The 25,983-nt window shown below is 37.5% G+C and overlaps 2 protein-coding genes, 1 non-coding gene and 1 pseudogene across 11 annotated transcripts; 1 reads left to right on the top strand and 3 right to left on the bottom strand.

The window, feature by feature from the left end:
* The first annotated feature begins 1,657 nt into the window (after positions 1 to 1,657).
* On the top strand, positions 1,658 to 11,302 carry LOC103328379 (disease resistance protein At4g27190-like). 9 transcript variants are annotated; one of them, XM_089051032.1, is made up of 8 exons: positions 1,658 to 1,828; positions 2,302 to 2,379; positions 3,434 to 3,820; positions 5,825 to 8,689; positions 8,856 to 9,614; positions 9,941 to 10,518; positions 10,682 to 10,753; positions 10,858 to 11,302. In XM_089051032.1, exons 4-7 carry the CDS (start codon positions 6,005 to 6,007, stop codon positions 10,686 to 10,688), a joined length of 4,029 nt encoding a protein of 1,342 aa, XP_088907158.1. In that variant the 5' UTR covers positions 1,658 to 1,828; positions 2,302 to 2,379; positions 3,434 to 3,820; positions 5,825 to 6,004; the 3' UTR covers positions 10,689 to 10,753; positions 10,858 to 11,302. The 9 variants fall into 9 exon arrangements, with proteins under 9 accessions (XP_088907158.1, XP_088907157.1, XP_088907155.1 ...); XM_089051031.1 differs by having other exon boundaries at positions 10,854 to 11,302; XM_089051029.1 differs by lacking the exons at positions 10,682 to 10,753; positions 10,858 to 11,302 and adding an exon at positions 3,908 to 3,977 and having other exon boundaries at positions 3,434 to 3,548; positions 3,704 to 3,820; positions 9,941 to 10,675.
* LOC103328410 (G-type lectin S-receptor-like serine/threonine-protein kinase At2g19130 pseudogene) lies at positions 11,273 to 14,604 on the bottom strand (annotated as a pseudogene).
* A 124-nt stretch (positions 14,605 to 14,728) lies between these two features.
* LOC103328378 (G-type lectin S-receptor-like serine/threonine-protein kinase At2g19130) lies at positions 14,729 to 19,142 on the bottom strand. The gene is made up of 2 exons (XM_089051033.1): positions 17,254 to 19,142; positions 14,729 to 16,975 (listed from the first exon to the last, which is right to left on the bottom strand). Exons 1-2 carry the CDS (start codon positions 17,362 to 17,364, stop codon positions 15,023 to 15,025), a joined length of 2,064 nt encoding a protein of 687 aa, XP_088907159.1. The 5' UTR covers positions 17,365 to 19,142; the 3' UTR covers positions 14,729 to 15,022.
* Positions 18,828 to 18,922, bottom strand: LOC148917672 (small nucleolar RNA R32/R81/Z41). The gene has a single exon (XR_016126526.1). It is a non-coding gene; the product is annotated as a small nucleolar RNA R32/R81/Z41 (small nucleolar RNA).
* Positions 19,143 to 25,983: the final 6,841 nt, after the last annotated feature.

Genomic DNA, 25,983 nt, shown 5'->3' with positions numbered 1-25,983 from the left:
ATCATATTTTTCATCTTCGAGTTTTCCAAATTGTTTCTTTTTGAACAACTACATTTGAAATATGAAAACCTCATCTTGCTAGATCAAACACTCTCTCATTTATATCTAGGTCAGATTCAAGATTGATTTCTTCAAGAGTATGCTTTCTTGAAGAAATTGGTCATTCTCCCTTTGAATCCAAATTTCTTTCTTGTTTGAGTTGGAGAGCTAGCCAGCTGGTGCCATGGGATGAAATAGCTGAAGAAGGAGATGTCATTGCCATGAAGACCTAAGCTGCTAGTTTTGCTAAGTTGGAGAAGAAGATTGCACAAAAGAGGTAAAGCTCATCTTCCTAAATAGACCTAGGATTTCTTGAGCTTGCTAGTGTTTCTTTGTAAGAATCTTTTTGCTTAGTGGATTGCCTGGTCGGTTGATGACCCCTAATTTTTCCCAATTGTGGGTTTCTAGGTGAACAATTTTTGGTTTGCATCTCTGTAATTTTCTGGGTTTATGTTCTTAATAGTTGACTAGTCATCGCATGATGTTCATGTATTTTTGGGTTTGTGTTCTTGCGATTGACTAGTCATCATTTCCTGTTGTTTGATGTTTACTTGATTATGATGCCTTCACACACTTTCGCCATAGTTGTTGCTAGTACAAGGGATGCCTAGATTGACGGGTCCTTCTAAGTGCCTAGGTTGTCACTAGTAATTCTCTAGGCTTGCAGGTACTTCTTGGTATGCTCTGTGTATGCTCTTGGTTATATTAATTCATGTATGACAGTAGACTAGTCATAAGAGTACCTGGTCAAAAGTATGTTAAGTTTGTTGTGTCTTGCTTGATTATCATTTAAATTTACCCCTCATCACCTATGTACCAATTTTAGGCCTGGATGAGTTCTTTTCTATGCCTCAATCAAAAGGACTTCAATATTCTTTCATTTATGTGTGTCGGTCTGATAGATACAAGCAATACCTAATCAAACAAGGAGGGAACTAGAATCATGGTTAATGGTACCTATTTGGGTTTAGATCAACCCATAGATCAGGTCAAGATTCTTAGTCAATTCGGGCCCAATGATATAGTTTGGGCCTGAATTAACCTTTTACTTTCGAACTAATAGTCCCTATTCAAGCCTAGACCTCTGCTTTAGGTCCGAATGATAAGTTTAAATAACACGAAGGCGGGAAATTAGATTAATCTATAAAGATATTTAAAATATGTAAAAACAATTAAATAGCATATATTTAATGAAATAGTTAAGATAAACTCAGAGGTCTCTTTATCTTATTTTAACTTGATAAAAAAGAAGAACGTGACTGAAAAAATGGTAACTGTTGCCACTTTTTTTTGTAGTGAGATTTCTTTTCTCCATTTCCTTCTTATTCATATTGGGTCGATCCGTGCATATTTAAAGTCTTGACGTATCTATGTATTCTTTTTTTTTTCCCATCACATGAATCCTATACCTTGCTTGGGTTCATATTTTATCTCTTTAGTGATTGAAAAAGGAAACCTCTAAGCTTGGATATGCTTCTAGTATTCTGTACTTCGGTTTTCAAGGAATAACCTTCTCTTCAAGTGATGCTTGTTGTATTTCTTTCCACTTCTTTCCTTTTTATAGCTTACACAACTCATATTATAAATTGTTCTAAGCTAGTATGATCAAATTGTTAGTCTTCAATTTCTGTGAATTGATCAGTATTATCCTCCTTGTGATTCCTTCAAACAATTAAATTTTTCTCTTCTTCAATTCGTGGAGCACCTGCAGCACTTTTGTCCCATGACATCGCATTCTGCAGAATTTCTCTCAGGTTCTCTTACACCCTAATTCACATTGGTAGTAGAGGTACGTCCATGTCAAAACTCAAATAAACAAATTAACATTATAATGTCATCTAAATCCCTAGATTTCTTTTCTCCATTTCCTTCTCATTCATATTGGGTCAGTGCGTATTTAAAGTCTTGATGTATCTATGTATTTTTTGTTTTCCCATCACATGAATCTTATACCTTGCTTGGGTGCATATTTTATCTCTTTAGTGATTGAAAAAGGAAACCTCTAAGCTTGGATATGTTCTAGTATTCTGTACTATAGAGTTCGGTTTTCAAGGAATAACCTTCTCTTGAAGTAATGCCTGTTGTATTTCTTTCCACTTCTTTCCTTTTTATAGCTCACACAACTCATTTTATAAATTGTTCTAAGCTAGTATGATCAATTGTTGAGTCTTTAATTTCTGTGAATCGATCAGTATTATTCTCTGTGATTATTCCTTCAAACAATTAAATTTTTCTCTTATTCAATTTGTGGAGCACCTGCAGCACTTTTGTCTCATGACATCGCATTCTGCAGAATTTCTCTCAGATTCTCTTGCACCCTAATTCATATTGGTATTAGAGGTACGTCGACGTTGAAACTCTCTCACACTTCAGTATTAGATATATGTTAAGAGATAGTCTCTTGAAACTCTAATCCAGCCAATGGGGGCTCCAGGTCAGTGGAAAAGGATCTTGACTTGCAAACCACAGATTTCATGTTCGAACCCCTATGACATTAGTTGTGTGTAACTCCCACCTCTAGTTTAGACTATCCTTGTACTAAATAAATAAATAAACTCTTATCTCTAGACATAAACCTACCAATTTTTTAACATTTATGAAAAGCCCAAATTTTAATATAGGTTATAGTTGTCCTAGTATTGTAACATATTCATAGACTATGCCATCTACCTTAACTACTTGTCAAATCCCTTATTTTTAGCATTTAAATTTAATTCCTTTAAATTTGGAAACCTATTCAATAATTAAACGTTTCAAACAAAAGTAAACACCTAATATACATAAATAATAATTGAATACAAATTACGTATGTACAATAATAATACACATAAATAATAGTAATATAGCTAAACAAACAATGATAATAATATACCTAATAAAAATTAATCTTTTGCCTAAAAAGTATCGGTTAGGTCATTGTCCGTTGGAAACTTATGGTGATACATGCAAAATAGATAAATTACCTACATATTTTATACATGATCAGTGAATAGATAGGTAGGTATTATGTCTAGGGGGTCATTTTCAAGTTCATATCCATTTTTGGGGACATTTACAATTGCATACTCAAACTCATTGAGAATTTACATTTCACCCCCTCTGTTAGCCCAACTATGAATAAAAGAGTGCTGCTAAACGAACCCTAAAATTAACTAAGTACACCCTATGATCTAAGTAAACCCTAATATTTTAATCAAAATGTAAAATTAACTAAGTACACCTTATTTAACTACCAAAAATACCTTTTGTACACCCTAATGCACTCTATTACACAACACCCTAATACCAATCCTTCTTTTTATGAGTGTTATACTTTTCCAGCTCTTACTAGTTGCAATTTCTACGCTCATGAATCTCAATGTCTACAATTTATTTAAATTTTTTACTTTGGCAGGAAAGCAAGGGCATAGAAGACTTTGGTGATGTTATTAGAGAAGCCGGTGGAAATCTCAATGTCTGAAATTTATTTAATATTCCATCCTCTCTCATCTTCTTCAACCTTAAATTAAGTAAACCTCCTTGTGTGATTATTTGTTGGTTGATATCCAGCTTGATGTCCTATTTGGTTACAATCTACTTGTATTCAGTGACTAAAATTAATTCTTTTTCTTTTGTCATGAAGGTTATATTGCAACTGACAGAATCAGGTTCATTTTTCCTCCAGGTTGATCTATTTAAAGTATGTGGGAAGTTTGTGTTATCATATGCTTATGAAGATCGCTTTTTACTCTACAAAGGGAAAATTCTTCTAGTCACTCATCGAAGATTGATACTGTTGCAAGTAAGTTAGCTGGATTAGAATCATTGCTATCTATCCCTTCCTATATGCTATACACCATTTAACGACACCTCCTTGCACCTTCGTCAGTGTGCGCGACTTTGTTCGTGGGCACCAAGTAATATGGAAACTTCTCTATATTTGATTAGGGTTGAATATGGTGAGTAGGATGTACTTATTAAAATTATATTTATTTCACAATTCAATATATTCTTTTTGGTCATTTTATATTAGGGTAAATTAGTAATTTAATAAATAGTTTGGTAGTAGGGTGTACTCAGTAATTTTAAGGTTTGTTTAGAAGTACTCTTAATAAAATCATTAAGTGTTAATGTGACATTTGTGGGACCTATTTTTAACTGACGTGGACTCCACATAAGCAATAAATTAAGAAAACAAATCAAATAACAAAAGAATAAAACAAAATAACAATTAAAATAAAGAGATATTTAGTGATATACCCATTCTTAGCACTAATATTATAGATAAGCCCTACACCACTGAATTTCTATAAACAAACCCAAAAAATGACAGCTAGCCCTATTGAATTTAAGTTTGATTATTAAATTACTTTGATACCTATTGTGTATTTGGGGTTTTTTTTATGAGGTTTTGGGGTTGGGCTTGTTCTAAGAAATTGATGGCAGTTTTATAATTTATAAGAAGTTAAAAGCCTCTTTGTTGTTGTAAATGGGCTTTGGGTACATTTTTAAAGTCTATTTTATATAGGGTATTTTTATAATTTGGGCCCCTATATTGGGTATAATAGTTAATCTCCCTAAAATAAATAAATAAAACACATTAAAGAAGAAAAAAAACCTTAGCACTCTCATCCTCTTCCCCATAGCCACCATCTTCCCCACAGCACCTACCCTTTTTCCTGCAACACCTCCCCATTCTTTGTCTCTATGTCACCATCTCACGGTTGCAATTTGGACAAGTAAAATTTCAAAAAACTATGTCTTTCTCTCTCCTCAATGGGTGGGCTAGCTAAAGTTATTACCTTACGTTCTAATGATATTATTTGTTTTTACTTCTAGTTTCTATAGTCTTTCTAGAAATAAAAGTATATATTAAATCATATCAATTACGATAGTTCATAATTTCATTGACTAATTTTCAATACGCTTTTTTTCTTTTTATATTTGTGGAGGGGAGAATTAGACCTAGGACCTCGAGTGCACAGCTAAATGCTAATTTCCAATAAAGTTTAACATATAAAAAAATACATATTAATGAAACCAAAAAGCACATATTATAAAATGAAAAATATGTTGGATAACATAATTGAAAGTGTACCTATTTTAATGTGTATTTTTATTGATGTCTTGCACCTAAACTCATAAAGAATTGGACTTTTCTGGACTAGTAATAGGTTAATACATATTGGGCTATGTTTAAAACAAGTCAAATATATAGGTTTGATTTTTTTAATCCCCAAAACTCTCCTTAGGCTACAGCCCACCGTAGTCATTAAGGTATAGTTCCACCCTTGATTAGGACTGATTCGGTAACTTGCTTTGTTGGACCTTAGTCATTAGTTTTACTTAGAAAAAATTGACTTTTATTTATAGAAATAAAAGGGGATGGGCTGCGCAACATGCTGGTAAGAAAAAAATTAGTTTGAAGTAGAAAAATCAAATTTATTAATTTTAATATTATACCTTAGGTCCAGGCAATATCAACCCTCTCACCCATCATGTCGCGTTAGCCAACAATCCTCAAATAGCTCTATTAGACTTTGAGACTAGTCAATAATATGAATTCGAGGTGAAGATCAGTATCTCGATATATTTAAGTCTCTGGTTATGTATACTATATCCAGCAGGCTATCGACCTCTAGATTGTGATTTGTGACATTTGATTGTGTACCTAAGTGAGTTATTTGGGATGGACAACAATATGCAACCCTTAGACATCTGCCAAATTTCATTATAGCACCTGTGTTTTTTCCTTAGTTATAACAATCTTTCATTTTTATATTTATTATTTATTTTCGTTTGACAGCTCCGTGGATTTTTATATCGGGAGAAGCCTTCAAATTACTGTACAAATACATAGAGAGGAGCATTTATTCCAATTGCTTTTTCCTTTCCCCAACAAAAAGAAAGAAAAATCAGACCCCAAAAAAAAAAGATATTGTTAATTCATCTACATCCGAAGTTGGGAAGGTAGTTAGTGGCGCTGATGGGGACACAGAGTGGTTGTTTGACCTACTGTGATCCTAACATAGAAGATCTTAAAGATGAGTTTACAAAATTAATTGTGAAGAGAGATGCGTTGCAGAGGTTGGTCAATGAGGCCGAAAGGGAAGGGGAAGTGATCAACTATGATGTTTTGATTTGGCTAAGCACGGTGGACGTGACGATCGGCAAAGTCTCGCGTTTTGAAGATGAAGTCAACAGGAGAAGACGATGCTTGTATTGGCTGAGTTTGAGTAGGCAAGCGCAGAAGATTAAACAACATGTTGTTCATCTCCTTGAAGAAGGAAAATTCGAAAATGTAGCCCATCCAGCAGCTCCACAGAACCAAAATGTAGCCCATCCAGCAGCTCCACAGACGATACGGCCAACATTAACAGCAGGCGTTAGAGGCCCTAAATCCAGAATAACAGTCATGAATCATGTCTTGGAGGCTTTGAAGAATGAAAACATAAGAATGGTTGGGATTTGCGGGATGGTCGGTGTGGGTAAAACCCTAATGGCGGAAGAAATCATTAAAATAGTACAAGGAAAGCTGTTTGATGCGGTTGTGATGATAGGTGTGTCCCCAAACCCAAACATTAGTAAAATACAAGCTGAAATTGCAGATACAATTGACCTAGAAACTGAAAAGGGAAGAGAACGAATCCTATGTGAAAGGATCCTCATCGTATTAGATGATCTATGGTCAGTACATGATTTTGAGGCAATAGGACTTCCGCTTGGACATCCACATAAAGGTTGCAAAGTTTTGGTGACGTCATCGAATTTGGATGTGTGCTATGAGATAGGGAGTCAAAAGAACTTTACACTCCCGCTGTTAACTACAGAAGAAGCGTGGGAGCTATTCCAGGAGACAATAGGTGAACCCTTGGATGCTGATCCTGATTTATGTGGTATTGCAAAAGCGCTCACAAATGAATGTGGAGGTTTACCGTATAGTGTCGTAACTATTGCGAAAGCGCTACAAAATAATAAGAGTAAGTATGAATGGACTAATGCCCTTCAGCAACTAAAAGCGCATGAAATTCCTCCCCAATCTTATTATTCTAGTATAAAACTCTGTTATGAACGACTGGAGAACGATGAACTCAAGTCATGCTTTTTACTATGTTGTTTATTTCCACAAGGTTACGATATTCCAATTGATTATTTGGTTAGATATGCATGGGGACAAGGAATAATTTCTGACAGTTTTGATTCAGTGGAGGCAGCAAGAATGCGAGTACATTCTTTGGTTGTCAAACTAAAAAGGAGGTTTTTGCTGCTAGATAGCAGCAAGGAAGGCTGTACCAAAATGCATGGCGTAGTTCATGGCATTGCCATATCAATTGCTTCCCAAGATATGGATGTTTTTATGGTACAAGATCAAGCTGGATATAGAAGTTGGCAAATAAATCCTCCATGCAAACAGTACACAACAGTTTCACTGAATAATGTTCATATTGACGACCCCATTGTGACAGGTTTGGGGTATCAAGAACTTAAACTTCTACAACTAAAAAATAGCGAAATTTCAGAATCTGCCCTGGAAAGCATGTTGAAAGGGATGAAGCTCCGGGTTTTATCTTTCATACATACAGGTTTAACATCAATTAAAGTGCTGCCAAGACACCTTCGGACCTTGTCTCTAGATGATTGTACACTGGGAGACATATCTGGTGTTGGGAAATTGGAGAATCTCGAGATCCTCAGTTTTGCGCGTTCCAACATCAAAGAGTTACCGAGAGAAGTTGCAGATCTTCAACAATTAAGGTTGTTAGATACGACAGATTGTTCTTATCTGAAGAAAATTCCTCATGGTATCCTATCCACATTAAGTAAACTAGAAGAGCTGTACATGACACGCAGCTTTAATAAATGGGAGCCTGCAGAGGAAGTCGATCAAAGCAAAGAAGGTGAGATCCGGATGGCAAGCCTAGCTGAGGTGATGTCTCTACCCTCTAAAAATTTGACAGTTTTAGCCATAGATATACCGGATTTCAAGTTGTTGCCGGAAGATGAAGTGCTCTTGGAAAAGGAAACAACAAGATTTCATATATCTATATGCAAGGCTAATACTTTTCCTATGCCACAACCCCTGGATTACGGATTTAAAAATACTGTTAAGCTTGCTGGTGATGCAAAGGAGTTCATGCAAAATGGAGATGTTAGATTTCTGTTGAGGTACTCTAGAGCTTTGTACTTCAGAGAAACTAAAAATCTGAACTGTGTCCTCAATGACCAAGTAAGTTTTGAAGGCTTGGAAGCTTTATCGATTCAAAATAGTAAGCTCGGCACAGAGTCTCTTATAAGTGATCGAACGGGTGAGACTGCCTTCCTTCAGTTGAAGTCACTTGAGCTAAACGGGATACCGGATTTACTAGCAATATGTCATGGGCAGCTTCAAAATCAATCTTTGGGCAACCTAAGATCCCTTCAGATCAGTTGTTGTTCTGAGTTAAGATATGCCTTTCCAGTGTCTATAGCAAGAAACTTGGTACAACTCCAGTCCTTAGCTGTTTATCTATGCGACAAAATGCAAGAAATTGTCTCAAATGAGGGGATGGAAGATGAGATTGATGCATCTTCCAAGGTTGCTTTTCCTAATTTAACGGAGCTCAATCTGTCCGGTGTATCAAACCTGGTTAGTTTCTACATAGCCAACCAGCCATGTAGCTCAAAACCTGAGGTATGCGTGTGTCTATATATATATAATTGAGTAATTGGTTATTTTCTTTTTGATAATTAAATGTGTGTGTCAAATTTCTTTTTTCCTCTGAGGGTTAATCCATTATTACATATTTGGTTGACTTACGAATAATAATATGCTGATCAACTCCTCCCATTTGGCAAAGATGGCAGAGACTTGGTCGTCAAATCAAGGAAATGAAGCTGGCGGGTCCTCTTCTAAGAAATCAAAAATACTACTTCCACCAAATTGCATTTCCTGGTTAAAAAATCTAGAAGAACTAGAAGTGAAGCTGTCATCAAAAATAGAAGTGCTATTTGATCTAGAGGGCCAGATGGTTCAGGGGAACACTGAAGAAATTCCGGTCTCCTTCACTCAACTACGAAAAGTGTCCCTTGCAAATGTAACTCTGCTTGCACACTTGTGGAAGAACGTTCCGCGTCGAATCCGGTGCTTTGAAAATTTAAGGTTTTTAACTGTCCTAAGTTGTGACAGCTTGCAATACCTGTTCTCCTACTCAGTGGCCAGGCAACTTGTGGGTCTTGAAGAATTAAAAATCTCTTATTGCAGGACTATGAAAACCATAGTCGCACTTCAGTATAAAGAAGAGATAGGGTCCACAAGGATCTTGTTTCCCAAACTGAGTCTTAGACTAGAAGACCTGTCAAGCCTTGTGAGCCTCAGTGATGGTCCCAAGACTTTTAGCGACGATGCTGATAATACTTTTGTATGGCCATCCACAAGAGTAATGTACCTGAAAAGATGCCCAAAATTGGAGACATTGGGTTCATTGATTCCACGAAAACAAAAACAAAGAAAGAATATTCCACAAATCCAAAAGTCGGATGCAGGTCCTAGTAGTACTCGTTCGCAACCATCAGTTTCCGCACCATTCTCGTCCAGTGAACACACTTCCAAAAAAGAGGTAAGCATTTAAATGACTAACGTATCGTTGGTAATATATACTTTCCATATCAATATGTATATGTACATATGCGTGGGCTTGCGGGTGTAAATATGCTCAAAGATCTGGTAAGTACTGAAAAAAGGTCAATGGGCATGGGCATATGCGTCCACAAATAGGGTTTCTATTGGTACTTTAGATGATGAATTGCCTAAAATGCTTCCCGAATAAAATGTTTGAACTTTAGATGATGAAATGCTTATTCATGAAGCCACCTATTCTTTTTCTCTTACTTAGTTCCTATTATTTTGATTTGTTGTTGATTAGTGGGCCATTTTAATTTTCAGGTTACACTGTCGGTAACTATTAATGAGTCAGATGACAGTGATAATCTAGAATGTCTTGAAATGGAAGGCTGCGAGTCACTGCAAGTGATATTCCAACCTAAAGAAAGCAATTATGCACACAAATTTACCAAGATCAAACGATTGGTATTAAAAGATTTGCCAATGTTAATTGACATATGGGAAATGGGTTCACAACAAATCGACGGCTTTCGGAACTTGAGATGGCTAGAAGTACATGGTTGTGAGCAAATGAAATATTTGTTTTCACCTTCCATAGTTAAACTTCTTATCAGCCTAGAGCAGATAAAAGTTATAGATTGTTGGATGATGGAAGAAATTGTTGCAGAGACAGAAGCAGAACATGCAGAGGAAATGGAACTTCCTCTAGTGAATTCCATAATGCTTCGTAAGCTACCAAACTTCAAGCGTGTGTGCACTGAAGGTTATACTTTAAAGTGCCCATCCCTGGCAGTGGCGGAATTGGTTTACATTGAATGCAATCCAAAACTGAAAATAAAAATTGATCAAGGGGTTCTAAGCACAATTCCTGCAGAGAATGCATCTGTTTTGAAGCAAAGGTATGTTGTACTGTCAACACCAACTCTCACTAAAAATATTTTGGGGTCTATATAGAAATGATCCATACTAAAAATGCCGGGAAAAACCCTTGTATTACACTTATTGAAACGAGGCCCAATTTGCATTTATTACTTATTTTCTATGGCTATTTTGTCCTTAAAGGTATTAACTAGAGAGGAGATTAAGATACCAGTAAGAGAGAATGAGAGTGGTGGTTACCAACAAAGAGAACAGGTACCAGCGTAGGGAAGATTTCTTCCTCTTTAAAAAGTCGTGACTATTTTTTATTTTAAATATTCTATGTAATGAAATTTTTTTTTTTTTTTTGCCAAAGTTAGGAAGGTGGATGGTGGTTTTCTCACACACATTGTCAAGGTGGCATAAGAGTTCGAATTTAAGACCACTAGTTTGCAATCAATGCCCTTTTCCACTAGACGTGACCCCCGTTGGATAATGACAATTAATGTTTATGTTGTTGCTATCTCTACCCCACATTCATTCTAGGTTGCTGATTTAGTTAACACCCCAGTCCTTCAACAAGATGGTTAATGCAGATAGAGGAAGGAACAATTTTTCTCATCTGGCAACAAATCACTTTCTAAGTATTGTTTTTCTTCTTTAGACAATTTTTCCATGTAATATTGGCGAGGCTAATGCTCTCCGTGTAAATTTGTAAATGCTTTGGTTGTTGAAGCTTTTGATGTTATTTATGCAAAGTTGCAAAACCCCCTGCCCTGGTATGAGAGGCAATACTGACGAACAAAATGATTTTAAATCAACTGATGAAATTGTTCAGCGAAAGAATATGCTTTGCTGATGTTAAATAAGAAAGTAGGATGCTTATGGGGTTCAACCTGGGTTGCTAAAACTTATTTTTCAATACAAATCTTGTATAGGTAGCAAGAAGGCAACAGAAATGTGATCTTAATGAAAACATAGAAATGGAAGTTGCTGATTTTAGCTTGCAAAAGCTGCATCCTTGTTACATTTCTTTTGAACAGCTTCTAATTTGAGGTTGAAATGCACTTGAGTGCAAGAAAACGAATCTGAACCGGAAGTGGTCTCCTCGTAATTAATGGCTTCTATTGGAAGTTCTGTAAGGCGCTGGAGGAACCACGGCATTGGGGATATACCAACATCTGAAACTCCCTCGAGAACTTGAACAACCTGCCTCATGGTTGGCCTATCCTTCTCATCATCTTGAATGCACCAACAAGCGACTTTGCATGCTCTACCAAGTTCATCCTTGTCGGCTTGGCCTTCAAACCTATAATCTAACAAGCTAATAGCATGTTTTCATTCAATTATTACATTTGTAACTCGATTGGAAGGTAGTTTTCTAACCCGTCATCGAACACATCTCTGTTTCTCCTTCCTGATATATAACCTCAATCAGCAACATTCCATAGCTAAACACGTCAGCTTTTGGAGTGATGGCTTCGCCTGAAAACCATTCTGGTGCAAGATAGCCGAGCGTTCCTCACATGGTTGTCAAAACTCGGCTGCAGTTTCCGTCTATCAGCTTTGCAAGACCAAAATCTCCAAGTTTCGGGTTGTATTCTGCATCCAACAAAATGTTATCAGACTAGATGTCACAGTGCATGACGCACTCTCTGCACTCCTCATGGAGGTAAGCCAATCCTTTCGCAGTCCCTATTGCAATATGATATCTAGTTTCCAATCTAAGATTAGTGGGTTCTTCGGAAGCAAGAGGGAGTGTAAAGAACCATTTGGCATGTACTCATAAACTAAAAGTCTTTTTGAAGCTTCTGCACAAAATCCCCAGTGGCGAACAAGATTGATGTGTTGGATTGCACCAATAGTTCTCACTTCGGCGTGAAATTGTTTCTCTACCTGCTGCAGACATTTAAGTTCTTTCACTGCAATGGCAGTTGAATCAGCCAATATACCCTTGAAAACGGAACCAAAACCTCCTTCTCCAAGTTTTTCAGAGAAATCCTTTGTTGCTTTTTTTAAATCTCTATAACAGCACGAGAGAATCCTCAATTGTGTCCAATGCTCCTACTGACTGTTTCCTTCTGAAAATGACCATGACAACGCTTAAGACAAAGAATAACCCTGCAAGTACTCCAATAAAAATCCAAGCAGTCTCTCTCTTTTTCTTGTTTGCAGAATATATAATTTGATCCTTCTCAGATCTTGCAACTCGGACATGCCAATCCTGGCCTCTCTTTCCTGCAGATGCTAGTTGCTTTAGATTGAATAGGTCTCCTTTCCAAATCAGACACTGATAATCATAAGCAAAAGCAGTGGATGAGCAATTTCTTAACCACGCTAATTTACATTCATCAACATTCTTAACTGTCGAAGACTCAGAAGCATAGGATTGAGAACATCATGCATACAGGAAATGAGGAATTTCTCACATCATTGCATTGTAAATGAGTTGTCCTCACACAGCTATTTGTGATCTTGTAATTTCCAATCTTTTGGGGCTTGGGGTTCAAATCCTTGCAGGCAGCCACAAAGAGACACATTCTTCTGGTTGCAGATGCTAAAAGCACCACATGAACCATAAACGTCACATTGTTCGAGTGGTGGCATCCAGGTCAAAGTCCATTGTGTGAACTCCTTCCCCCTGATGAATAACTTGAGCTGACCAGTGATTTCTAGCATAATCCTGATAAAGGTTTTTGAAGAGGCATCAGCATAAGTAAAATAACTTCCATTCTCATTTGAAGCAAAAGTAAAATTTGAAATATAATTATTCTCCGCCATTTCTGGAACAAGGCTGAAGAGTTTCCCTGTCCAATATCCCCTGGTCCAATAAGTTTCAGAACCATTCCAGAGAAACCAAACACTTGTTCCATTTTGTTGTAGCTCTAAATAGAAGAGGCCGGGTGCTGGATCACTTGAAGTTCTCCATGGCCTAAGAATTAGTTTTTCCTTGGTAAGCTTATTATATCCAAGCCTTGCACCCGGCAGACAAGTATCTGTTGGGAAATCAAAACTCTGCCATATTACAGCGGATGGATCAGATGCATCTCTTAGAACAAAGTTCCCACTATCAAGAAGCATTCCTATAGTGGAATTAGCAATCTCTGATGTTGAATTAGTGGACCATATTGGAAGTTTGGACAATCCATGTAAGATTAAGTTTCCATTAGCATGGAGTTCCAATGTTGAAGAAATTGGATCAGAAACAGGCTGATTTCTGTTAGCCACCCAAACTACTGTTTGATGTGGTAGATTTTTGTACCATATGCCTATGTAATAGTTTTGAGAGTTACCTGGTGTGAAGAAACCCAGCTCAAATATGCCACCTGTAGAGGTGATTGTCTGGTTTCCTGAAAGAGATTGGCCTGGGGAGAAGATGCTAGATGCCATAGAGATATACTCGCTGAAGGTACAGCATAGTAGAAGCATAATTGACTCAGAAATAAAGTGGTTCTTACTGATGATATCCATCTTTTCATAGACTTGCAAACAAAGATTTGCGCTAATTAAGCTTGGTGATATCAAAGCTCTGGACTTATTCTGTTTTTTGTTCCCTTCACAATTGCCAGCAAAGCTAGATATTACTCTATTACCAAAAGCCTCTGTAGAATTTCAATATAATTCAATTTATAATGAAATGGATTGTTGAGCCATGTATGGGGAAGTTGCAACTGAGCTCTCTGTCTTCTAAAAATGAACTACTATTATTGAGAGCTGGATCTAACTCAAGCATTACTCACTTCACATGGCAGAATGGGGATGCATACATATATATATAACTTAAACATCAATCTGTGATCCTAAGAAGGTGGCTGCATTGAATTATCTCTAAGCAAAGAATTTCGACAAGGAATCTTTAAAAGAAGTTGAGTTCAGTTGGAATTTAATCACAAGTGTGAAGATTAAAAACTGAGGAAGACAGAGCAAAAGCATCAGTGAATGAAAGATCTAGTGTCTTTTCCCTTTTGTACGGCCATGTTTTCTTGTTCCTTTTTTAGATTTTTCAATCAATACATAAAAAAATAGTATATGACTTCAGAAGAGTCATAGTCTGGTTACAAGCTATAGTGAAAAATTGCATCCTCTTCTGTCCTTTTCAATATAGTTTCAATGAAGTTTTCAATTTCAAGGTGTAATCAGTAAATCCGTGCAGCATTTACATTGATCGTCATAGAGTTTATGAAACCAAGAATTAAAAGATCAAAAAAAAAACAAAAAGAAGCTAGCTACTGATCCAATCTAGTACTGAAAAATAAACATACTCTAAATCAAGTGAACCTCATTAGAGAAAGAGGATTCTCCAGATGCTTAATACAAAAGCTCTCAGTGCCAGTGTTCCTCATTATAATTTATTTACTGGCAATCGAGATTAGAGGTTGAGAAAATTTATGTTATGATACATATCTTCTGTAGCTGGTGTGAATAAAAACGTGAGGAGGTATGGACGTTACTGGTTTGAACTTTCCAAAAGGGCCAAAGGGGCATTCTTATTCATTTCCACATAATAGTTGCTGATTTTAGATTGAACGCAGAAAAGACATCAGATCATGCCGATGAATCTGAAGTGCAAATTGTCTCCTGGCTACTGGTGGCTTCTATTGGATTCTCATTAAGGCGCTGGAGGAACTGTGGGATTGGAGGTATACCAACATCTGAAACTCCCTGAAGAATTTGAACAACCTTCCTCATTTTTGGCCTATCCTTCTCATCATCTTGAATGCACCAACAAGCGACTTTGCATGCCCGGGTGAGTTCATCCTTGTCTGCTTGCCCTTCCAATCTGTAATCTAACAAGGTAACAACATCTTCTCCTTTGGTTACTATATTTGTAACCTGGATTGGAAAGAAACTCTCTAATCCCTCATCTAACCCTTGTCTATTTCTTCTTCCTGATATAATCTCAATCAGCAACATGCCATAGCTAAAGACATCAGCTTTGGGTGTGATGGCTTCACCTGAAAACCATTCTGGTGCTAGATAGCCTACAGTTCCTCTCATGGTTGTTAGAACCCGACTATTTTGTCTGCCTATGAGTTTTGCAAGACCAAAATCTCCCAGTTTCGGGCTGTATTCTGCATCCAACAAAATGTTCTCAGGCTTAATGTCACAGTGTATGATACACTCTCTACAATCCTCATGGAGATAAGCCAATCCTCTGGCAGCGCCGATTGCAATATGATATCTGGCCTTCCAATCTAGGATTATCGGATTCTTTTGAAACAAGAGAGATTGAAGAGAACCATTCGGCATGTAATCATAGACTAAAATTCTTTTTGAAGCTTCTGCACAAAATCCCCAGAGACGAACAAGGTTAATGTGTTGGATTGAACCAATAGTTCTCACTTCATTGCGGAATTGCTTCTCTCCCTGGTTCAGACTTTTAAGTTCCTTCACTGCTATGGCAGTTGAATCAGGCAATACCCCCTTGAAGACAGAACCAAAAGCTCCTTCCCCAAGTTTTTCTGAGAAGTTCTTTGTTGCTCTTCTTAAATCTCTATACTTGAACAACACTAAAGAATCATCAACTGTCTCCAATGCTCCTTCCGACTGTCTCCTTCTGACTAATATCATGACAATTGTCAAGATAAAGGTGAAACCTAAAAGTACACCAATTACAATCCAAGTAGTCTTCCTCTTTATCTTAATGGTAGACCCTATCTTTTGATACTCATTGTCAGATGCTGCAACTCGGAGATGCCAATCTTTTCCTACCTTACCTTCAGATGGTAGTAGCTTTACATTGAGCAGATCTCCTTTCCAAATCAGACACTGATTATCATAAGCAAAAGCAGTGCACGAACAATTTTTTAAACATGCTAATCTACATTTTTCAATGTTCTCAACTGTCAAAGACTCAGAATTCACAGGATGGAGAACATCATGCATCACCAGAAATGTGGAATTTCGGACATCATTGCACTGTAAAGGAGTTTTCCTCAGACAGCCATTTGAGTGATCTTTTAATTTCCAAACTTTCGGGACTTTGGGTTCAAATCCAGGCAGGCAACCACAGAGAGAAGCATTCTGCTGGTTACAGATACTAAAAGCACCACAGGTAGCATAAGCATCGCATTGCTCAATTGGTCGCATCCAGATTAGAGTCCATTGTGTGAAGCCCTTCCCCCAGACATAAAACTTGATTTGACCAGTAATTTCTAGCATGAATCTAATAAAGGTATCGTTATATGCTGAAGCATAAGAGAAATAGCTTCCGTTTTCATTTGAAGCAAAAGTGAAACTTGCAATATAATCATTTGCTGCTGTTTCTGGAACAAGGCTAAAAATTTTCCCTGTCCAATACCCACTGGTCCAATAAGTTTTAGAACCATTCCAAAATAACCAAAAACTTGTTCCATTTTGTTCTAGCTCAAAAGAAAAGAGGCCTGGTGCTGGATTTTGTGGGCTTCTCCATGGAGTAAGACTTAGTTTTTCTTTCGTAAGCTTATTATGTCCAAGCTTCCCTCCTGGAAGCCAAGTATCAGTTGGGTGATCAAAACTCTGCCATATAACAACAGATGAATTAAATGCATCTGTTATGACAAAGTTCCCATTGTCAAGTAGCATTGCTACGGTGGAATGAGAAACCGCTGACATAGAATGAGTTGACCAAATTTCAGCTTTGGATTGGCCCAGTAGGGTTAAGTTTCCATTTTGGAAAAGTTGCAATGTTGAAGACGATGTATCAGAAACAGGTTGGTATCTGTTTGCCACCCAAACTACTGTTTGAGGGGGTAGTTTTTTGTACCATATCCCAATATAATAGTTTTGAGAGTTACCTGGTGTGAAGAAACCCAGCTCAAAAATGCCACTTGGAGAGGTAATTGTCTGGTTCCCAGAAAGAGATTGGCCTGCGGAAATAACATGAGACGCCATGGAGATACAAGCATCGAAGAAGGTTAAACATAACAGAAGCAGAACAGGCTTATAAATAAAGTTGTTCTTGCAAGTGAATTTCATCTCCTTACAAACTTGCAAAAAAGAGCTGTTTTGCTATGAGCACAGGCCAAGCTTGGCCTTCCTTGTTCTACTTTTGTTCCTTTCACTTGACAGCTTAGCTAGACATGCTGAATCAGGATATCGTATGTTTGACTTTGGAAGTCAACCGATCGCCGCAAAATATGACAAACGATCCACAGATCCCCAAAAGCAGCAATGTGTTTGTCAAGTTGGCTGGTGAAACAAAAAAACCATTGACTTTTATCAATAATTCTCCTTCCACGAGCTTGCATTAGCTGTAAAATATTTCATTCTATTAGTGTTGGACTAAATTATCAAACAACCAAAACCTAAAATGAAAAGTAATCTCAGAAAGATAAAAGTCAATAAACTGAAAATTCTACACTTCTAGTACGGTGTACGAATCTGTATATGATTTAAATCAGACTGGTCATATCGATACAATCTGCACATTCTACATATGCATCTGCAGAAATCTGAGCTTCGTAACGCGGTTATACGAGTCCCATTTCTAACGAAACAGACAGTTTGAAATTTCAAGAGGAAGAATGGGGACGTATCTAACGTCAAGCATCACTTTGAGAAACTTTTCCTTGACTCCAACCATAAGTTTATGAAATTTCAAGAGGAAGAATGGGGACGTATCTAACGTCAAGCATCACTTTGAGAAACTTTTCCTTTACTCCAACCATAAGTTTATGATCCATTTAAAAGAGCCCTAAGAGCTAATTCAGGTAGGCTCCCACAAATCAAAACAAATCATCAGACTTAAACAAAGAGTTAAGTTGTTGCTTCCTCTGTTTTTAACTCTTCTTAGCATTAATAGTCTCTGGTTTTCCAGGTTACAAAGTCGTTGAAAAATCTTATGCTGTTAAGATAAAATTATAGGCCCATCATCTCTCAATCAGAACTTGGTAAATCAGGGCTGCATTAGGTTAATGCATCTCTCAATCAGAACCCAATAACTTGTAAAATTGATTCAAAAAGGGTAAAAATTTAGGCAATTTGGGGTCCATAATGGTGATTTTCCAACCAAATTATAATTACTTGATTAGCTTCAAATTCATTAACTAGGTTTAGAATACTTCTGTGTTCATCAATCTGGAAACACAAGTTTTCAGTGGAAGCAGAATATCAAGGAACTTTGAAGCAGAGAAATAACCTGCATGAGAAGGAAGTAGAACCCAATCTGCAGTTTTAATCAAACATCTCCTCACATCAAACTACAAATACACCATTATAATCTGTGGTTGCTTAAAAATAAACGTAATTAACCAATTTCTGCAAAAACCAGTTCGAAGATTCAACATTAAACAAAAAGGAGAAATAATAGAAACTAGACAAAATAAATTTGAATTTCTAAATTAATGGGGGCCCGAATGGCAGTGGGAGTTTAAGAATCAGAAAGAACGTAGCGAAGAGAATTTGTTTGATCACGTGAAATCGAATGATCATCACCCTTACACATCTCTTTCATCATTTTCATCAATCAAAATTCAGAGAAAAAAATAATAGAAAGCCATCTCGGAAAATTAAAAGCAAGGAAGATGAAGGAGAGAAATCTCTGAAATTTCAAGAGTTGGGGACCGTGGGCTTAGAAGAAGCAGAGTATCAAGCTTTTATAGCGAAATGTTGAAACCCTAGAAATTATACCATTACACTTTGGTCCCTCTGTTTGGTCGCAAGGTTATACTGTCATTGAGAAGATTTATGCGCTGGTTGAACTTATTTTTGTACCAGTTTAGGCTGCGTTTGAATTTTATTTTATTTTTTATATTTTTTTTTGGGTCTAAACGCTAGAAGATATTATTTTTTTGGTAGGAAACGCAGGAAGATTTTATCAAGGGGAAATGATCAAAAAGTCCCTAAATACGAAGAAAAAAAATTGCATGTCACGGGAATAGCATTGTTCTATTATCTCTAATCAATCACGTTCCACCATGCATGATAAGGATTTCACATGACGAAACATGATTGGATGAGATAGTAAAACAACATTATCCCTATGACATGCAAATTCTTCTCCTAAAATACAAACTACCTAAATCTGTCCTGCATACTTTCAAAAAGACTGAAATGGGCATACAGGGCCTTTCTTCATTGCGAATTACATTGATGCAGATACAATATGCTCAGACTATAATGAGGGATAAGTTATAAGGGGTTCACTTTATAGTCATTAGATCAATCCAAGGGTTGGGGAGAATTGGGATAAAGTTGTGCAATCGGGTAGGTGAAGAACCCAAACCCGAATTTAATATCCAGCAATGAAGTTGGTCCCAAAAAAAAAGAAAAAGAAAAAAGAGGCAAGTTCGAAGTTTGAGCAGAAAAAACCCACTGATCTAAAACTCATAGCTCGAGAAACCGCTAAGCTCGAGAAAGCGGTTGAAGGCAACGGGCAACGACGGTTGAAGACAAAGGTTAACGACGGTTGAAGGCAAGGGTTGAACGCAACTCCATTATCTAAACCGTGAAAAAGTATTTACTTTGAGTGGAAGGAGCAAAGGCGTGGATTCAAACAGTGGAAGGAGAAGGTGTTTGGGCCAAAATTGACACACCCACCATGAAAATAGGCCCGAATAAAGCCGCAAAAAATCAAAGAAAGATGGAAGCCCAAAACCGAAGAGACCAGCCCAAGGCTCATCAGAGCAAACAAGGCTAATTTGGGCCTCACAGGCCCAATATAATAGGAAGAGGAGCCCAGAAATAGGAACAATCCCACGTGACATCTCTGGGATAAAGAAAAGTCAGCAATGGCAACTGTATAGAAGAAGTGATTGAAGGGTTCATGACATCAAGTTGATTATGAAAAAACTGAAGATCAAATCCCTCTTACATATATATATGTATATTCAGAGATTTTTCTTCTGTCTTTTCAGAGAAGGTAATTATCCCAAGGAGATAGGCAAGTTACAATCTCAAAGAGGATAAGCGGGAAAGCAGGGAGCTGTCCGAAAAGGAGTCAAACTAACCATCATGGGTAAAATCTCACAAGGGGCAGTTGAAATTGGGAAAGAGATTAGGTTCCTTTTCAAGAAAATCAGGGAAGTGATTGCCTATTTGAGAGTCTATCTGCCAAAACTGAAGAAATCCTATTTTCTTTCCTTTCATTAAAAAAAGAAAAAGGGGGGAGATATCTTTGCCGCCCAATAAATAAACACAATCACCCTACTCCAGAAAAGAAACAGTTTTACTATAAATACAAGAAGGAGTGAACAGGGTAAAGGACAACAACACAACACACAACAAAAAAATCATCACCCAATCAAACAAAGATCCTACACAAAGAAAACCGTCAACAGACAAGTTCAAAATCAACCAACAAGCCCACTTGAATTTCAAGTGAAACCAGCTCCAGATCAGGATCCACAAAATCCAGATTTAAGAAACAAGTCATTCAAAACGAGATTTCTTTCGTTACAAATTTGGTTCAGCAAACCAAGACAGGCAGGGTTTGAGTCTCCTCCAAGTATGGAAAACCTCAACAAAATTCACAGTGCAGTCTCTAGCCCACTGAAGCCCTCAAAAACCGTCACTCCTGCCCGTGCAGATTAAGAAGATTGCAGTTCTGCCCACTCAAAAGCTTCACAAAAGCATGAGGTACATCAAAGCTCTGCCAGAATCAGCCTTTGGTATCGATTTACAAGTTGAAGCCTAGCAGCCAAGGTTGTCAACGGTCCAGTCCAGCCCAAGCGTCCCGGCCGGTATCTCCAGTCAGCAGAACCTTCTATCTCGACAGAAATAAAGCCCCGGCTGTCCCTTCATCTTCCTCTAATATAAGCATTCACTGTTATATATATTTTTTTGTAAAAGGCAGTTCCGCCTAAAGAACAATTTAAATCCCATCAAACCATTCTGGCCAAGGCAACCTCCTTATACTGAGATAAATTGTTAAAGTCCTCACCAGTCTGAGGCAGGAAAAGAACTTACTTGGGAGATATTCCTCACCCAAATTCACAATCGTTTGTTTGCAGAAATCAGTAACTTGGGACGCAAGTTATCCATTCCAAACCAAGTCTGCTAGAACTTTTGCTAGCAGTGGCACGCTCGCACACCAAAGAAAGCTGACTTGTTGACCAGTTTATGGTTCTCAAGGCAGTGGGGAACTTTGCCCTTCCATCATAGGAGTAAACCAAGAACGGGCAAACAGAAGGAGAGAAGTCATATTCATTGGAAGTGATAGGTTCCATTTGTGGAGCAAAGCCGCACAAAGACCCAGCACAGACACCTTGCGATTGTTTAATACCCAGCATTTGGTGAGTAATTTATGGAATTTGAGTTGAGGGTTAGAGTAATCGTTTCCCCCAATTTGTACCATGAATGTTGTTGGATTTGGCATCTCTTCTTTGTGCTTCACTTGCATGTTAATTTTTGCTTGGGTATATGTTAAAAAACGAATGAAAATCAAGTGAATAACATGTCAATAATGATATGAATAAGGTAATGATGTTGAATTGGAGGCCCTCAAAACCTTCCACATTTGAAGCAGTGCAGAGTGCAGATTATCTCTCTGGTGCTAGAATATATATAATTTTTGGAAAAAATATTATTTCCGTCTAAATATGCCTGTGAAAAATGAGAACAGATAATAATAAACTCATGAATAAAAGTGCAAAGCATTTGAAAAAAGGTTGATCTATGATGATTATGGCGGACTGAAGAAAAAGCTAGAAAGAAAGAAGGATGTGGCAATGGCTTAGCAAGCAGATAGCAGAGCAGATGCTTTGCTTTGCTTCCTTCCACCATCTTTCTTATTTATTTATTTATTTTGTGTTGTGTGTGAGATGACAATAATTGTCATGTGTGTGAAGTGCAGAACTTGCCTAGAATGCACTCACACTCACTCATGCATCAACCATTGATTGGAGTTTGAATCCATAAATAAAACACATGTTATTGCTTGTAATTCACAGAATCATTGCATTAACAGGTATTTGCACAAAAATTTTCATATTGCTTTGATGATGTTAAAGCCTATGATCAGTAATCCCTATGCGCATGTACTTTGTAAAATTTGTAATGTGCTGGTTAACTTCTTGTGTAAATACCAATGTGATTGTGCAAATACGTGGTAGTATATGTGTTCACATTATTTCATCTTGTATTTCAGGAAATGAGATCCAACGTGGAGCTGGTATGGCTAGAGTCAGAGGCATATTCCTCACGGGTGAACAACTACTCACATGCAAATTCATCCCTAGCAGCAATTCGAGTGAAGTTGAGTGCAGAACAATTAGAACAATTCAAGACATCATACTTTGGCCATCTTCTGAATATAGATAAGATTCAGTTTAGTGGGCAGATTGTGCATGGGGTTGTGTTGCGTAGAGTAAAGGGGCAGGGTGTGAAAGACTTGGATGGACTGAGTTTCTTAATAGGGTGCGACGTTGCTCAGTTCACTCGTCAGGATTTCTATTTGATCATAGGGCTTCGTTTTGGGGAAGTGCTTGAAGTTTCCAGTGGAAAAAGTGATGAAATTAGACTTAAGAAAAGATATTTTATAGACGAAGGAATTACATGTAATGCTTTAGAAGAAGCATTTCTGAGGTGCATAGAGGAAGATGACATCTACAAGCTAGCTCTTATTTACTTTGCTGAGTTAGTGGTTTTGGGAAGGGACAAGCATTTGAACATCAATCTAAATTATCTGACCCTTGTAGAGGACTTGGATGCGTTCAACAGGTATCCGTGGGGTTCGGTGTCTTTTGACAAAACCCAAGATATTTTCTGCACCAACAAGGTATGTGAAAAGCTTTGAAAATGAAAAGGGAAGAGAGAAGGGGAAAAGTAAGGTAACGGGACCAAGCCGGAAAAATGAGAAGGGCAAGAAGGATAAGCATGGTGAAGTGCAAAGGGGTGGCTGGAGTTTTAAAGGTTTCACGTATGCTTTCCAGGTACATGGTAATAATGTTCATGTCAGTTATGTTTTGTGGACTTTAAAACTTAACTACTAACTTTTGTCCTGTGGATTGTGTAGATTTGGGTATATGAATTAATTCCTAGAATGGCGGACCTGAATTACTGCAAGGTTGTTGATCGACAGCTCTCCCGCATATTTTGCGATGGAGAACTACTACTGCTGTTCCCAAGATGAGAAAGTTGAACAATTATTTTTTCCAGAGCAAAAAGGTTTGGTTTGCAGCCCTTGGAACTATTTATAAGATTCAATGAAATTATGAAGTAGAATGATTGCATATGACTCTTGTCTGTATTCTGAAATAGTCAGTTCAGTTGCGGGCACTATGTCCGAGTGAAATGGAAATGAGACAACCATATTGGAGTTGGCCACAGAATCACCCTGTTGTTGTCTCGGCAAAGTCAATTCCTTCTTCATGTGCTGACCTTGATGAGTTGAACAGGACAGTAAGCTTGTTGAGGTCCAAGTTGTTTCAAGTAAAGCGAGAAAAGGACGTCCTTGAGTTAAAGGTCATATGGATAGAAAAAATGTTGGACCACTATTTAGGTCCTCATTTTGAGCAGGAAGTGAGAAGGGACATAGCTTTACTGAAAGAGAGGACGAATCGTTGTGTCGTGTCACATCTATTTAAGGGATATGAGGAAGTGGATGACATGAAATGGGATGAAGGGCCAAGTAACAAAAATGAGGGAGAGGAAAATGAAGAGGAGGACATTGAAGGGCGTGAAGGGCCAAATAACATAAATGAGGGAGAGGAAAAGGAAGAGGAGGGGATTGAAAGGGGTGAAGGGGCAAGTGAGAGAAATGAGGGAGAAGAAAAGGAAGAGGATGGTGAAGGGGAAAGTAAGAGAAATGAGGGAGAGGAAAAGGAAGATGAGGGGATTGAAGGGGGTGAAGTGCAAAGAAAACCAAGTGAGGTAGAGGAAGCTCAAAGGAAAAGAACTGAGGGAGAGCAAGTGAAAATAAAAAGCAGCAAGGGAGAGGAAGCGCAAAGAAAGAGCATTGAGGGAGAGGAAGTGAAAAGAAAAAGCAATGAGGGAGAGGAATTGCAAAGAAAAAGCAATGAGGGAGAGGATCCACAAAAAAAAAAAAAAAAGGAAGGGCAAGGAAGTGAAAAGACAGAGAAGTGAGGAAAAGGAAGTGCAAAGAAACTAATGTGAGGAAGCGGATGATGAAGTTATGTTGCTTGGCGATGACATTGGCGAGAGCACGGAGGGGACAGAGGTTGAGTTTACTCTCGGGCCCATTGATTTGGATCAACCTACAGCTGTGCTATCTCAGTTGAACGTTTGGTTAAATGATGAAGGTAAAGCAGTGGAACGAGGGGTCCAATTACAGAAGAGGAAGATGATTATTCGTATGTGGAAGATCTTTGAAGCTAGTGAATTGGTGATTTGGAACTTCGAACGTTAGACCCAATGGAGGCAATTTCGCATGATGATATGGTGAAATTGCTGAACCTTTGTTGGGAATGGCACCATAACCCAAAGTAAGTACCTTGTTTTTTGAGATAGAAGGCATGAGTGTATATATTTTTTAATTGTTGTGTTCTAAAACTTTTTTTGTATTCATAGTTTGGTGATGCAATTTGGCAACGTGGAAGCTGAGATTGAATTCTTTGCTTCCCTCGTCAAAGCTGACGGTTGGCTGAAAGGATATGTAAGTTTAATTGATTATGCAATTGTTTGAATGTACATAGATTATGAGATTGACAAGAAAAACATGTGTAGCACATTGATTTGGGGTTGTATCTCATCCGGAAGTGATAACAGGAGTTGGAGGAAGTAGAAATATTGGACTGGACAATGACCGATGTATTTTTTATAGTATGTGATGCAGGATGCATAGGACCTAAATTATTTAGTTTCCTGATTTATTTGTTAGTTTCCTATATTCTTTAGTTTTCCAAATCCTAGTAGGATTTCTAAGTTAGTTTTCCAAATCCTAGTAGGATTTCTAAGTTTCCTATTTTTTTAGGAATATGATTTCTGTTTTAGCTGGGAATTTTAATTCTATTGTCTCTAGGTTTTAGTTTGCTATAAATACCCCTATATAGTTCTTTACAATTCACATTTGAATATTGATTAAAAATTCCTTTAAACTCTCTGATTTCTGCTTGCCTTCTACCTTTTCTTCCCTTCAGCTTTTCTTATCTTTTCTGTCCTATTGCTCTGAGTGTTTAAACTAACACACCCAGGGCTGTGCTACATCAGTATGTCATAGGCCTTAACCAAGTGCAGTTAATAATTACAAATTATCCATACTTGCTTTGTGAAGGTGTTTAACCATTGATTGTTTTCTATTTCACAGAATCACATCCATACTTGCTTTGCAGATAATAAAAGAAAAAAAGAGAAAGTTGGGTGGAAAATTAGAACCAATTTACTGAACGTTGTAAATGGCAAGGTTCCAGCATGTGGAATGGATTGGCAGAACGCATATAAGGTATATGCCCCTTGTATGTTGCCAAAGTATAAGCATTGGGTGGCTCTAGAGATTGATCTGGTTAACTATAAAATCAAAGTCTACGATTCAATGGTTTCACTCATTCCAGATCAGAGCTTAAAGGAAGAACTCGCCCCCCTGTCAATTATGATGCCAATCTTCTGAACACCCTCGACTTTTATGAAGA

This window comes from Prunus mume, linkage group LG4 (genome assembly GCF_029339155.1).
Source record: "Prunus mume cultivar Tortuosa linkage group LG4, ASM2933915v1, whole genome shotgun sequence".
In the NCBI taxonomy this organism is placed as follows: Eukaryota; Viridiplantae; Streptophyta; class Magnoliopsida; order Rosales; family Rosaceae; genus Prunus; species Prunus mume.
This window is presented reverse-complemented; position numbering and strand designations above follow the sequence as displayed.